General features: G+C 47.3%; 1 protein-coding gene across 1 annotated transcript; it reads left to right on the top strand.

The window, feature by feature from the left end:
• Positions 1-264: 264 nt before the first annotated feature.
• LOC147081977 (uncharacterized) lies at positions 265-1,593 on the top strand. Its single transcript, XM_085980550.1, has 2 exons — positions 265-669; positions 745-1,593. The coding sequence occupies exons 1-2, from the start codon at positions 317-319 to the stop codon at positions 1,580-1,582; spliced, it is 1,191 nt and encodes a 396-aa protein (XP_085836676.1). The 5' UTR covers positions 265-316; the 3' UTR covers positions 1,583-1,593.
• Positions 1,594-15,565: the final 13,972 nt, after the last annotated feature.

The following is a 15,565-nucleotide window of genomic DNA, read 5'->3' as shown; positions in this document are numbered from 1 at the left end:
TGGGGTCAGCCACAACTCAGCGCGGCGGCCGGAGCGCTTTCTGGAGCGCGGGGACTTGTGGGGATTGCCGCCGCCATTATTGTTGATCCTTTCAACCAACCTGTGCAGCAGCTGGGGCCTGAAAATCAGCTTCACTGCCCCTGGGCTGGGAAAGGGGGACATGAGGCAACATTCTCCCTCTTACCCCTTTCTACACTCCTTTTGCAGGGTTTTAGAAGTGGAGCATTGACAGACAGGAAGCTCAGACCAAACATCACCTCAAGATCAGACAGAGTCGCTGGATTCATCAGGACCTGAATATCATCGACCTTTGTACATGGAAGGAGAGAGCAGCGATCGCAGCGCAGACAAACCGCTCACGTGTTCCGTGTGTGGACTCGGAGTCAGCCGATCGCCTGACCTGGCAAGACACGTGCACCGTCACACCGGGGAGAAACCGGGTAAAGGTGGGGACAGCGGGAAGGGATTCAGTTCCCTGTCTACATCAGAAGTTCATCCGCACAGTCACCCCGAGGACAGTCCGTTCACCTGCTCCGTGTGTGGGAAGGGATTCACTCGCACATCTCACCTGCTGAGACACCAGCTTGTCCACACTGATGAGAGACCGTTTCAATGTTCTGACTGTGGGAAGAGGTTTAAAAGCTCCATGAATCTGACAAGACACCAGCGGTCTCACAATGGAGAGAGACTGTTCACCTGCTCCGTGTGTGGGAAGAGATTCACTCGCACATCCCACCTGCTGAGACACCAGCTTGTCCACACTGATGAGAGACCGTTTCAATGTTCTGACTGTGGGAAGAGGTTTAAAAGCTCCACGAATCTGATGACACACCAGCGGTCTCACAATGGAGAGAGGCCGTTCATCTGCTCTGTGTGTGGGAAGGGTTTCACTGTGTCATCCAACCTGCTGCAATATGAGCGAGTTCACACTGGAGAGAGGCCTTTCTCCTGCTGTGACTGTGGGAAACGTTTCACTCAGTCATCCCCCCTGCAGACACACCAGCGAGTTCACACTGGGGCGAGGCCATTCACCTGCTCCGTGTGTGGGAAGGGATTCATATGGTTATTCAACCTGCAGGCACACCACCAAGTTCACACTGATGTTAGGCCGTTTAAATGTTCCGACTGTGGGAAGAGTTTTAAAAGCTCCGGGGCTCTGAGCACACACCAACGAATTCACACTGATGAGAGAGCATTTCAATGTTCCGACTGTGGGAAGAGTTTTAAATGCTCCGGGGCTCTGACCAGACACCAGCTTGTTCACACTGGGGCGAGGCCATTCACCTGCTCCGTGTGTGGAAAGGGATTCACTGATTCATCTACCTTGCTGAGACACCAGCTTGTTCACACTGATGAGAGACCCTTTAAATGTTCTGACTGTGGGAAGAGCTTTAAAAGACCCGGGGCTCTGACCACACACCAACGAGTTCACTCTGATGAGAGAGCATTTCAATGTTCCAACTGTGGGAAGAGTTTTAAAAGCTCCGGGGCTCTGACCAGACACCAGCTTGTGCACACTGGGAGAGGCCGTTCACCTATTCTGTGTGTGGAAAGGGATTCCATGATTCATCTACCTTGCTGAGACAGCAGCTTGTTCACGCTGATGAGAGACCTTTTAAATGTTCTGTCTGTCAGAAGAGCTTTAAATGCTCCGGGGACCTGAAGCAACGCCAGCTTGTTCACACTGATGAGAGGCCGTTTACATGTTCTGACTGTGGGAAGAGCTTTAAAATCTCCGGGGCTCTGACCACACACCAGCGAGTTCACACCGATGAGAGAGCGTTTACATGTTCTGAATGTGGGAAGAGCTTTAAAAGCTCCAATCACCTGCTAAAACACCAGCGAGTTCACACTTCTGTAGCGCAGGGCCTTGTAGACAGCTGGGGTGACATGAACATGGAATGGATGAATGTTTTATAAATTCTTGTACTGCTGTTTAATCTTTCAGACTGCTGTGCTGATGATTCCCTTCGATTGACTGTTCATGGTGTTACATAGAATGTACAGCACAGAAACAGGCCATTCGGCCCAACTGGTCCATGCCAGTGTTTATGCCCCACACCCACCCTACTTCAATTAACCCAATCAACATATCCTCCCATTCCTTTCTCCCTCATGTGGCTTCCCCATAAATGCATCTGTGCTGTTCACCTCAACTACTCCCTGTGGTAGCGAGTTCCCCATTCTCACCATTCTCTGGGTAAAGAAGTTTCTCCTGAATTCCCTCCTGGATTTATTAGTGACAGTTTTATATTTATGGCCCCATAAATATGATGAGATTCTGTTAAGCTGACCAGTATGTTGTTGTACATTGTCTTTTTCTGATGAATGAAACATTACCGAGCCCCTGTACCCGTGTTATGGGATGAAGTGCCAGACAAGTGAAGGCACAATGTCTGGGTGTGAATCTGATAATAACCATACAGACCGTATAGGTGTGATAACCAGACGGGCTTGTGGTTATAGTCTGGTCACAGATGGACTAAATTCCCTGAATTAGCAGGAGTTCAGGAGGCGGTCAACAGACGGGTCCAAACAATCCCATTTCCTGAGCGGTAACCAAGCTTGTGTATAAGAACAGGCCACTTAAGCCATTGTCAGTTGGAACAGACTCGAGAAGGTCGCTGGCGAATCCACTGTACTTCTATTCTCCAGATTGAGGGAATTATCACCCGATCTGTGTTATGCAGTGTTCTTAATAAAGCCTGGAGAGACAATTTGTGTTCTTGTGAGCTTGATTATCTGGTATCTGAAACCCTGGGACTCTCGATCATTGGAGTCAACCTCAGTGTGTGGAAAGGGATTCCCTGGTGTATCCCACCCGCTGACACACCAGAGTGTCCACAGTGTGACTGCGGTGGGTCAATTCCACTGTTTCCGATGGCTTTACAATGCACAATATATATTAATGATCGAGGCAAGGGAACTAGATGTAATATCTCCAAATTTGCAGACAACACACAGCTGGGTGGGCATGTGTGCTGTGAGGAGGATGCCGAGAAACTCCAGTATGATTTGGACAGGTTGGGTGATTGGGCAAAAGCATGGCAGATGCAATATAACATGGATAAATGCAAGGTTATCCACTTTGGTGGCAAAAACAGGAAGGCAGATTATTATCTGAATGGCAATAGATTGGGAGAAGGGGAAGTGCAACAAGACCTGGGTGTCCTTGTGCACCAGTCTCTGAAGGTAAGCATGCAGGTGCAGCAGGCAGTTAAGAAGGCAAATGGCATGTTGGCCTTCGTAGCGAGAGGGTTTGAGTACAGGAACAAGGATGTCTTGCTGCAGTTGTACAGGGCCTTGGTTTGACCACATCTTGAGTATTGTGTGCAGTTTTGGTCGACTTATCTGAGGAAGGATGTTCTTGCCATAGAAGGAGATCAGCGAAGATTCACCAGGCTGATACCTGGGATGGCAGGAATGACGCATGAGGGAAGATTGGGTCGATTGGGCTTGTACTCGCTGGAGTTTAGAAGAATGAGAGGGGATCTCATTGAAACTTATAAAATTCTGACAGGACTGGACAGACTAGATGCAGGAAGGATGTTCCTGATGGTCGGGGAGTCCAGAACCAGGGGTCACAGTCTAAGGATAAGGGGTAGGCCATTTAGGACAGAAATGAGGAGGAATTTCTTCAACCAGAGAGTGGTGAGCCTGTGGAATTCTCTACCACAGAAGGCAGTAGAGGCCAATACATTAAATATATTTAAGACGGAGTTGGATATATTACTTAAGGCTAAAGGAATCAAGGGATATGGGGAGAAGGCAGTGACAGGGTACTGAATTTGGATGATCAGCCATGATCACAATGAATGGCGGAGTAGGCTCGAGGGGCCGAATGGCCTACTTCTGCTCCTATCTTCTATGTTCCTATTTTTAATCACATCCAGGACTGAACCATGTTAATTCAGGCAACTGGATCTTGTTAATGTTAAAACCCCAATAACTGGACTGGATTTTAATATTCAGTATCAATAAATCAGCTTCGTTAGAAACACACAGTCGATTGAGTCCTTGTTTCTAAGATAAGTCGAGAGCCAATTGATGACTTGTTACAGACATTCCCTGTCCTCTCAATAACTGTGTCCAGGAGAGAAGCTGAGGGGCTTCTGTTACTTTCGTGGAGTGAATTTTTCTGCTCATCGAGATTCTGGATGTCTTTATGGGGAAAGGAACATTTTAACATTCTCAGCACCTGGTGTCAACATCACACACTCTCAGGGCAGGTACAGCACGGGTTAGATACAAAGTAAACCTCCCTCTACACTGTCCCATCAAACACTCCCAGGGCAGGTCCCGCACAGGTCAGATACAGAGTAAAGCTCCCTGTACACTGTCCCATCAAACACTCCCAGGGAAGGTACAGCACGGGTTGGATACAGAGTAAAGCTCCCTCTACGCTGTCTCATCAAACACTCCCAGGGCAGGTACAGCACGGGTTAGATACAGAGGAAAGCTCCCTCTACACTGTCCCTTCAAACACTTCCAGGGCAGGCACAGCACGGGTTAGATACAGAGTAAAGCTCCCTCTACAGTCCCATCAAACACTCCCAGGGCAGGTACAGCATGGGTTAGATACAGAGTAAAGCTCCCTCTACACTGTCCCGTCAAACACTCCCAGGGCGGGTACAGCACGGGTTAGATACAGAGTAAAGCTCCCTCTACACTGTCCCTTCAAACACTCCCAGGGCGGGCACAGCACGGGTTAGATACAGAGTAAAGCTCCCTCTACACTGTCCCATCAAACAGTCCCAGGGCAGGTACAGCACGGGTTAGATACAGAGTAAAGCTCCCTCTACAGTCCCATAAAACACTCCCAGGGCAGGTGCAGCACTGACGTTAAGATCTGACAGAGTCGCTCGATTCATCAGGACCTGAATATCATCGGCCTTTGCACATGGAAGGAGAGAGCAGCGAGCACAGCGCAGACAAACTGCACACGTGTTCCGTGTGTGGACTCGGATTCAGCCGATCGCCTGACCTGGCGAGACACGTGCACCGTCACACCGGGGAGAAACCGGGTAAAGGCGGGGATGGTGGGAAGGGATTCAGTTCCCCGTCTGTCGGAAGTTCATCGGCACAGTCACACCGTGGACAGTCCGTTCACCTGCTCCGTGTGTGGGAAGGGATTTGTTTATCCGTCCCACCTGCTGAAACACCAGCCTGCTCACTCTGATGAGAGACTGTTTAAATATTCTGACTGTGGGAAGAGCTTTGAAAGCTCTAAGAGCCTGAAGAGACACCAGCGAGTTCACACTGTTCCAAGAATCTTACAGCACAGAAGGTTCTTGGGCCCATTGTGACTGCCGGCTCTTTGAAAGAGCTGTTGAATTTAGTCCCACTCCCCTGCTTTATCCCCATAACCTCCAAACTAGTCCTCTTCAAGTACATGTCCATTTGCCTTTGAAAGTTCCTATTGTACCACATAGAAGGCTGGTTGAGGCAGCTCATGGAATAGGTGGGTCAGCGGCAGCTTGGATAAGGAATTGGGTTTAGGACAGAAAACAGTGAGTTGTGGTAAATGGCTGTTTTTCAAACTGGAGGATTGTAGACAGTGGTGTTCCCCAAGGGTCAGTGCTGGGGCCACTGCTTTTTTGATAAATATAAATGACCTTCATATTGGAATACAGAGTAGTATTTCTAAATTTGCCGATGACACCAAACTTGGGGGTGTGGCAAACAGTGAGGATGATACCAATCGACTGCAACAGGACATAGAAAGGCTAGTAGAATGGGCAGACAAGTGGCAGATGGAATTTAATACAGAGAAGTGTGAGGTGATGCATTTTGGCAGAAGGAACAGGGACAGGCAATATACACTTAATGGCACAGTTTTAAAGAGTGTGCAGGGACAGAGGGACCTGGGAGTTAATGTGCATAGGTCCCTGAAGGTGGCGGGACATATTGAGAGAGTGGTTAGCAAAGCATTTGGGATCTTGGGCTTCATAAATAGGGGTATTGAGTACAAAAGTAGAGAAGTTATGCTGAAACTTTATAAAGTGCTGGTTAGGCCACAACTGGAGTATTGCATCCATTTCTGGTCACCACACTTTAGGAAGGATGTGAAGGCCCTTGAGAGGGTGCAGAGGAGATTTACCAGAATGGTTCCGGGGATGGGGGATCTTAGCTACAAGGGCAGGTTGCAGAAGCTGGATTTGTTTTCATTAGAGCAAAGGAGGTTGAGGGGTGATTTGATAGAGGTGTACAAGATTATGATGGGTTTGGATAGGCTAGACGGGGAAAGGCTGTTCCCACTAGTTGATGGTACAAGGACTAGGGGACACAGATTTACGGTTTTGGGCAAGAGATACAGGGGGGATGTGAGGAAAAACTTTTTTACGCAGCGAGTGGTGATGACCTGGAACTCGCTGCCGACGGAAGTGGTGGAAGCGGAGACACTCATGTTTTCAAGGTGAGACTGGATAGGCACTTGAGGGAAATAAACTTGCAGGGCTACGGGGATAGAGCGGGGGAATGGGACTGACTGGATTGCTCTACAGAGAGCCGGCATGGACTCGATGGGCTGAATGGCCTCCTTTTTGTGCCGTTATGACTCTCTACCAACCTAGAAGGACAAGGGCAGCAGGCGCATGGGAACACCACCACCTCCACGTTCCCCTCCAAGTCACACACCATCCTGACTTGGAAGTATATCGCCGATCCTTCATCGTCGCTGGGTCCAAATCCTGGAACTCCCTCCCTAACAGCACTGCGGGAGTACCTTCACCACAAGGACTGCAGCGGTTCAAGAAGGCAGCTCACCACCACTTTCTCAAGGGCAATTAGGGATGGGCAATAAATGCTGGCATTACCAGCGACACCCAGATCCCATGAACAAATTAAAAAAATACAAACTCCCTGATTTTGTCCATTTATTTTCCCTTCCTGCTCTTTCTCTTCTTGCCTTTCCTCTCCACATCTCTCTCTAATTGGCTGCTACATTACATTCCTACATGACCACACTTCAGAAGTCCTGCAATTGCTGCACAGCGCTTGGAGATGTCCTGAAATTGTGAAAGGTGCGATACATATTCAAGATCTTTCTTTCTTCGTACTTATCTTCTCCTCTCCTGTCTCATTTTTGAAATGTCAATGTTTCTTATCATCACTCACTTTCTCCTCAAATTCTTTTCTTCTCATCTCCTTCGTTTGTCTCTTTCTTACTTTGATCTTTAGTTTTTCTTTCCTTGTCTCTCATTTATTTCTAATGTCCTTTTTCACTTCCCTTATTACTCTCCCTATTACCTCAATGCTAATCAATCGGGGGAAACTCTCCACTGGCTGGAGTCAGACCGAGCACAAAGGAAGATGGTTATGGTGGTTGGAGGTCAATCATCACAGCCCCAGGATATCGCTGCAGGTGTTCCTCAAGGCAGTGTCCTCGGCCCAACCATCTTCAACTGCTTCATCAGTGACCTTCCCTCCATCATAAGGTCAGAAGTAGGGATGTTCGCTGATGACTGCACAGTGTTCAGTTCCATTTGCAACTCCTCAGATAATGAAACCGTCCATGCCCGCATGTAACAAGACCTGGACGACATTCAGGCTTGGGCTGATAAGTGGCAGGTAACATTCACACTACACAAGGGCCAGGCAATGACTATCTTCGGCAAGCAAGCGTCTAACCACCGCCCCTTGACATTCAACGGCATCACCATTACTGAATCCCCCACCGTCAACATCCTGGGGGGTCACCATTGACCAGAAACTTAACTGGATCAGACACATAAATACTGTGGCAACAAGAGCAGGTCAGAGGCTGGGAATTCTGTGGCGAGTGTCTCACCTCCTGACTCCCCAAAGACTTTCCACCATCTACAAGGCACAAGTCAGGAGTGTGATGGAATACTCTTCACTGGCCTGGATAAGTGCAGCTCCAACAACACTCAAGAAGCTCGACACCATCCAGGACAAAGCAGCCCGCTTGATTGGCACCCCATCCACCACCTTAAACATTCACTCCCTCCACCACTGGCGTACCGTGGCTGCAGTGTGTACCATCTACAAGATGCACTGCAGCAACTCGCAAGGCTTCTTCGGCAGCACCTCCCTTCCCGCGACCTCTTCCACCTAGAAGGACAAGGACAGCAGGCACATGGGAACACCTGATAGAATACATAGATCCCTGAAGGCAGCAGGACAGGTAGATAAGGTGGTTAAAAAGGCATATGGGATACTTGCCTTCATTAGCTGAGGCATAGAATATAAGAGCAGGGAGGTTATGATGGAGCTGTACAAAATGCTAGTTAGGCCACAGCTGGAATACAGTGTGCAGTTCTGGTCGCCACACTGTAGGAGGGATGTGATTGCATTGGAGAAGGTGCAGAGGAGATTCACCAGGAGGTTACCTGGGCTGGAGCGCTTCAGCTATGAAGAGAGATTGGACAGGCTGGGGTTGTTTTCCTTAGAGCAGAGAAGGCTGAAGGGGGACCTGATTGAGGTGTACAAAATTATGAGGGGCACAAAATTAATGAGGGGCAGAGATAGGGTAGGTAGAAAGTAACTTTTCCCCTTAGTAGAGGGGTCAATAACCAGGGGGCATAGTTCCAAGGTAGGGGCAGGAGGTTTAGAGGGGATTTGAGGAAAAACTTTTTCACCCAGAGGGTGGTTGGAATCTGGAACTCACTGCCTGAAAAGGGTGGTAGAGGCAGGAACCCTCACAACATTCAAGAAGCATTTAGATGAGCACTTGAACCGCCATAGCATACAAGGCTATGGACCCAGTGCTGGAAAATGGGATTAGATTAGACAGGGCTTGATGGCCAGTGCAGACACGATGGGCCGAAGGGCCTCTTTCTGTGCTGTATAACTCTATGACTCTATGACCACCAACTCCAAGTCAAACACCATTCTAACTTGGAAGTATATTGCCATTCCTTCATCGGCGCTGGGTCAAAGTCCTGGAACTCCCTCCGTGACAGCACTCTGGGAGTACCTTCACCACACGGACAGCAGCGGTTCAAGAAGGTGGCTCACCACCACCTTCTCAAGGGCAATTAGGGATGAGGTGCGACGCCCACATCCCATGAACGAATTAAAAAAAACTTCATCCCATAACACACGTACAAGGGCTCAGTAATGTTTAATACATCAGAAAAAGACAAAGTACAACAACATACTGGTCAGCTTAACAGAATCTCATCATATTTATGAGGCCACAAACTTAAAATAGTCACTAATAAATCCAGTAATGAATTCAGGAGAAATGTCTTTACCCAGAGAATGGTGAGAATGGGGAACTTGCTACCACAGGGAGTAGTTGAGGTGAACAGCACAGATGGATTTATGGGGAAGCCACACAAGGGAGAAAGGAATGGGAGGAGATGTTGATCGGGTTAATTGAAGTAGGGTGGGTGTGGGGCATAAACACCAGCATGGACCAGTTGGGCCGAATGGCCTGTTTCTGTGCTGTACATTCTATGTAACACCATCAACAATCAATCGAAGGGAATCATCAGCACAACAGATTGAAAGATTAAACAGCAGTACAAGAATTTATAAAACATTCATCCATTCCATGTTCATGTCACCCTAGCTGTCTCCAGGGCCCTGTGCTACAGATCAGTGTGAACTCGCTGGTGTCTCTTCAGCTCCCCGGAGCTTTTAAAGCTCTTAGCACAGTCAGAGCATTTAAATGGTCTCTCATCAGTGTGAACTCGCTGGTGTGTCAGCATGTTGGATGACTGAGTGAATCCCTTCCCGCACACGGAGGTGAACAGCTTCTCCCCAGTGTGAGTACGCTGGTGTTCCTTCAGATCTCCGGACCTTTTAAACCTTTTCCCACAGTCAGAACATTTAAACGGTCTCTCATCAGTGTGAACGCGCTGGTGTGTCAGCATGTTGGATGACTGAGTGAATCCCTTCCTGCACACAGAGCAGGTGAATGGCCTCTCCCCAGTGTGAGTACGCTGGTGTTCCTTCAGATCTCCGGGCCTTTTAAACCTTTTCCCACAGTCAGAACATTTAAACGGTCTCTCATCAGTGTGAACGCGCTGGTGTGCCAGCAGGGGGGATGACTGAGTGAATCCCTTCCCACACACGGAGCAGGTGAATGGCCTCTCCCCAGTGTGAACACGCTGGTGTCCATTCAGATTCCTGGAACATTTAAAGCTCATCCCACAGTCAGAGCATTTAAATGGTCTCTCATCGGTGTGAACCAACTGGTGTTTATTCAGATCCCCAGAGGTTTTAAAGCTCTTCCCACAGTCAGAACATTTAAATGGTCTCTCATCAGTGTGATATTGCTGGTGTCTCAACAGGTGGGTTGACTGAGTGAATCCCTTCCCACACACAGAGCAGATGAACGGCCTCTCCCCAGTGTGAACTCGCTGGTGTGCCAGCAGATTTGAGGACCGAGTGAATCTCTTCCCACACACGGAGCAGGTGAATGGCCTCTCCCCTGTGTGAACACGCTGGTGTCCATTCAGATGCCCGGAGCTTTTAAAGCTCTTACCACAGTCAGGGCATTTAAATGGTCTCTCATCAGTGTGAGCACGCTGGTGTCTATTCAGACTCCTGGAGCTTTTAAAGCTCATCCCACAGTCAGAGCATTTAAATGGTCTCTCATCGGTGTGAACCAACTGGTGTTTCTTCAGATCCCCAGAGGTTTTAAAGCTCTTCCCACAGTCAGAACATTTAAATGGTCTCTCATCAGTGTGATATTGCTGGTGTCTCAACAGGTGGGATGACTGAGTGAATCCCTTCCCACACACAGAGCAGATGAACAGCCTCTCCCCAGTGTGAACTCGCTGGTGTGCCAGCAGATTTGAGGACCGAGTGAATCTCTTCCCACACACGGAGCAGGTGAACAGAATCTCTCCTGCTCTCTCCAGCTGGTGTCTCTTCAGATCCTGGGACCTTTTAAATCTCTTCCCACAGTCAGAACATTTAATGTGAACAAGCTGGTGTCTCAGGAGGGTGGCAGAATGAGAGAATTGCTTCAAAAACACAGAGCAGGTCAACGGTCTCTCTTTGGTGTGGACAAGCTGGTGTCTCAGCAGCACGGAGGGTGCAATTAATCCCGTCCCACACACGGAGCGGGTTAAAGGTCTCTCCCTAGTGTGATCTTGCTGGTGTATCATTGGAGTGGATAACTGAGTTAATCACTTCTGGAACACGGGGCCGGTGAACGGGCTCTCCCCAGTGTGTAGCCACTGCTGTTGCTTCAGGTACTCGTAGATTTTGAAGCTCATCCCACACTCAGAACATTTAAAAGGTCTCTCATCAGTGTGAACTCGCTGGTGTGCCAGCAGATTGGAGGACCGACTGAATCAGGTCCTGATGAATTGAGCGACTCTGTCTGTTCTTGACGTGATGTTCGGTCTGAGCTTCCTGTCTGTAAATGCTCCACTTCTAAAACCCTGTAAAAGGAGTGTAGAAAGGGGTAAGAAGGAGAATGTTGCCTCATGTCCCCCTTTCCCAGCCCAGGGGCAGTGAAGCTGATTTTCAGGCCCCAGCTGCTGCACAGGTTACATACGAACATACGAGTTAGGAGCAGGAGTCGGCCACTCGGCCCTCGAGCCTGCTCCACCATTCAATAAGATCATGGCTGATCTGATTACTCCACATTCCCACCTACCCCCGATAACCTTTCACCCCCTTGCTTATCAAGAATCTATCTACCTCTGCCTTAAAAATATTCAAAGACTTTGCTTCCACCGCCCTCTGAGGAAGAGAGTTTCAAAGACTCACGACCCTGTGTGAGAAAAAATTTCTCCTCATCTCTGTCTTAAATGGGTGACCCCTTATTTTTAAACTGTGACCCCTAGTTCTAGATTCTCCCACAAGAGGAAACATCCTCTCCACATCCACCCTGTCCAGACCCCTCAGGATTTTATATGTTTCAATCAAGTCACCTCTTACTCTTCTAAACTCCAGCGGATACAAGCCTAGCCTGTCCAACCTTTCCTCATAAGACAACCCACCCATTCCAGGTATTAGTCTAGTAAACCTTCTCTGAACTGCTTCCAACGCATTTACATCCTTCCTTAAATAAGGAGACCAATACTGTACACAGTGCTCCAGATGTGGTCTCACCAATGCCCTGTATAACTGAAGCATAACCTCCCTACTTTTGTATTCAGTTTCCCTCGCAATAAACAATAACATTCTATTAGCTTTCCTGATTACTTGTTGTACCTGAATACTAACCTTTTGCGATTCACGCATTAGGACACCCAGATCCCTCTGCATCTCAGAGCTCTGCAATCTCTCACCATTTAGATAATATGCTTCTTTTTTATTCTTCCTGCCAAAATGGACAACTTCACATTTGTCCCACATTATACTCCATTTGCCAGATCTTTGCCCACTCACTTAACTGATCTATATCCCTTTGTAGCCTCCTTATGTCCTCTTCACAATTTACTTTCCTACCTATCTTTGTGTCATCAGCAAATTTAGCAACCATACCTTCGGTCTCTTCATCCAAGTCATTTATATAAATTGTAAAAAGTTGAGGCCCCAGCACTGATCCCTGTGGCACACCACTCGTTACATCTTGCCAACCAGAAAATGACCCATTTATGCCTACTCTCTGTTTCCTATTAGCTAGCCAATCTTCTAGCCATGCCAACATGTTACTCCCTACACCATGAGCTTTTATTTTCCACAATAACCTTTGATGTGGCACCTTATCAAATGCCTTCTGGAAATCTAAGTACAGTACATCCACCGGTTCCCCTTTATCCACAGCACATGTTACTTCCTCAAAGAACTCCAATAAATTGGTTAAACATGATTTCCCTTTCACAAAACCATGTTGACTCTGCCTGATTACCTTGAACTTTTCCAAGTGCCCTGCTATAACGTCTTTAATAATAGCTTCTAACATCTTCCCGATGACAGATGTTAAGCTAACTGGCCTGTAGTTTCCTGCTTTCTGTCTCCCTCCCGTTTTGAATAAAGGAGTTACATTCACTATTTTCCAATCTAATGGAACCTTCTCCGAATCGAGGGAATTTTGGAAAATTAAAACCAATGCATCAACTATCTCACTAGCCACTTCTTTTAAGACCCTAGGATGAAGTCCATCAGGACCCGGGGACTTGTCAGCCCACAGCTCCAACAATTTGCTCAGTACCACTTCCCTGGTGATTGTAATTTTCTTGCGTTCCTCCCTCCCTTCCATTTCCTGATTTACAGCTATTTCTGGGATGTTACTTGAATCCTCTATAGTGAAGACCGATGCAAAATACCTGTTCAATTCAACTGCCATCTCCTTATTTTCCATTATTAATTCCCCAGACTCACTTTCTATAGGACCAATGCTCACTTTGTTAACTCTTTTCTTTTTTAAATATCTATAGAAACTCTTACTATCAGTTTTTATATTTCTAGCTAGCTTTCTCTGGTACTCTCATTTTTCTCTCATTATTAATCTTTTAGTCATTCTTTGCTGTTTTTTATATTCTGTCCAATCTTCTGACCTGCTAGCCATCTTTGCACAATCATATGCTTTTTCTTTAAGTTTGATACTATCTTTAACTTTTTTAGTTAACCACGGATGGTGGGTCCTCCCCTTGGAATTTTTCTTTCTCGTTGGAATGTATCTATTCTGTGTATTCTGAAATATCCCCTTAAATGTCTGCCACTGCAACTCTATTGACCTATCCCTTAACCTAATTTGCCTGTTCACTTTAGCTAGCTCTGCTTTCATGCCCTCATAATTGCCCTTATTTAAGTTTAAAATACTCGTCTTGGACCCACTCTTCTCTCCCTCAAACTGAATGTAAAATTCAATCATATTATGATCGCTGCTACCTAGGGGCGCCTTCACTATGAGGTCATTCATTAATCCTATCTCACTGCACAATACCAGGTCTAGTATAGCCTGCTCTCTGGTTGGTTCCAGAACGTGCTGTTCTAAGAAACTATCCCGAAAACATTCTATGAACTCCTCAACTAGGTTACCTTTGCCCATCTGATTTTTCTAGTCTATATATAGATTAAAATCCCCCATGATTAAAGCCATACCTTTCTGACAAGCTCTCGTTATTTCTTCCTTTATACTCCATCCTACCGTGTGGTTACTGTCAGGGGGCCTGTACACCACTCCCACAAGTGACTTCTTGCCTTTATCATTTCTCATCTGAACACGCAGGTGCAGCAAGCAATTAGGAAAGCAAATGGTACGTTAGTCTTTATTACAAATGAATTGGAGTATAAGAGTAAAGTCTTACCGCAATTATACAGGGCCTTGGTGAGACCACACCTGGAGTATTGTGTACAGTTTTGGTCTCCTTACCTAAGGAAGGATATACTTGCCTTAGAGGGAGTGCAACGAAGGTTCACCAGACTGATTCCTGGGATGGGGGGATTGTCCTGTGAGGAGAGATTGAGTAGACTGGGCCTATATTCCTATGAATTTTGAAGAATGAGAAGTGATCTCATTGAAACATCTACAATTCTTTCAGGGCTTGACAGGGTAGATGCTGGGAGACTGTTGCCCCTGGCTGGGGAGTCTAGAACCAGGGGTCACAGTCTCAGAATAAGGGGTCGGCCATTTAGGACTGAGATGAGGAGAAGTTTCTTCACTCAGAGGGTGGTGAATCTTTGGAATTCTCTGCCCCAGAGGGCTGTGGAGGCTCAGTCATTGAGTATAATCAAGGCTGAGATCGATAGATTTTTGGGCTCATGGGGAATCAAGGGATATGGGGATCGGGCGGGAAGGTGGGGATGAGGTAGAAGATCAGCCATGATGTTATTGAATGGCGGAGCAGGCTCAAAGGGCCGAATGGCCTGCTCCTATTCCTTATGTTCTTAAGAAAGCTGTTTACTATAGCCTGCTGCCCTATGACAAATACACAGAGGATTTCAGTTATGTGGAGAGACTGGAGAAGCTGGGATTGTTCTCCTTGGAGCAGAGAAGGTGCAGCGGAGATTTAATAGAGGTGTTCAAAACAGGAAGGGTTTTGATAGAGTAAATAGGAGCATGGGAACAGGAGGAGGCCATTCAGCCCCTCCAGCCTGTTCCGCCATTCAATGAGATCATGGCCGATCTGTGTCTTAACTCCACCCACCTGCCTTGGCTCCATATCCCTTTGCTCCCTCGTCTAGCAAAAATCTATCACTCTGGGATTTAAAATGATTAATTGAGCTGGCATCGACTGCTTTCTGTGGGAGAGGGTTCCACACTTCTACCACCCTTTGTGTGAAGAAGTGTTTCCCAACTTCTCTCCTGAATGGCCTGGCTCTGATTTTAAGGTGATGTCCCCTTGTCCTCGACTGCCCCACCGGCAGAAAAAGTTTCTCTCTATCTACTCTACCAATTCCTTTCAAAATCCGAAAATCCTCAATCACTCCTTAACCTTCTAGAGTCCAGGGAACACAAGCCTAGTTTATGTAATCTCTCCCTCATAATCTAACCCTTGGAGCCCGGGTAACATTCTGGTGAATCTGTGCTGCACTCCTTCCAAGGCCAATATATCCTTTCTGAGGTGCGGTGCCCAGAACTGTACACAGTGCTCCAGGGAGTTCCTGGGAGTTAATGTGCGTAGGTCCCTGAAGGTGGCGGGACATATTGAGAGAGTGGTTAACAAAGCATATGGGATCTTGGGCTTCA

The sequence above is a fragment of the Somniosus microcephalus genome, unplaced genomic scaffold, assembly GCF_052327205.1.
Source record: "Somniosus microcephalus isolate GS21.2 unplaced genomic scaffold, FLI_Smic_1.0 scaffold253, whole genome shotgun sequence".
NCBI classification, from domain to species: Eukaryota; Metazoa; Chordata; class Chondrichthyes; order Squaliformes; family Somniosidae; genus Somniosus; species Somniosus microcephalus.
Note: the sequence above shows the minus strand (reverse complement) of the source record. Positions and strands in the feature narration are given on the sequence as shown.

Excerpts from the sequence above, each read along its gene's own strand:
- LOC147081977 (XM_085980550.1), top strand. The coding sequence starts at position 317 with ATGGAAGGAGAGAGCAGCGATCGCAGCGCAGACAAACCGCTCACGTGT. Across the intron at positions 670-744 it reads AATCTGACAAGACACCAGCG|ACACCAGCTTGTCCACACTG; the intron begins GTCTCACAATGG and ends CCACCTGCTGAG.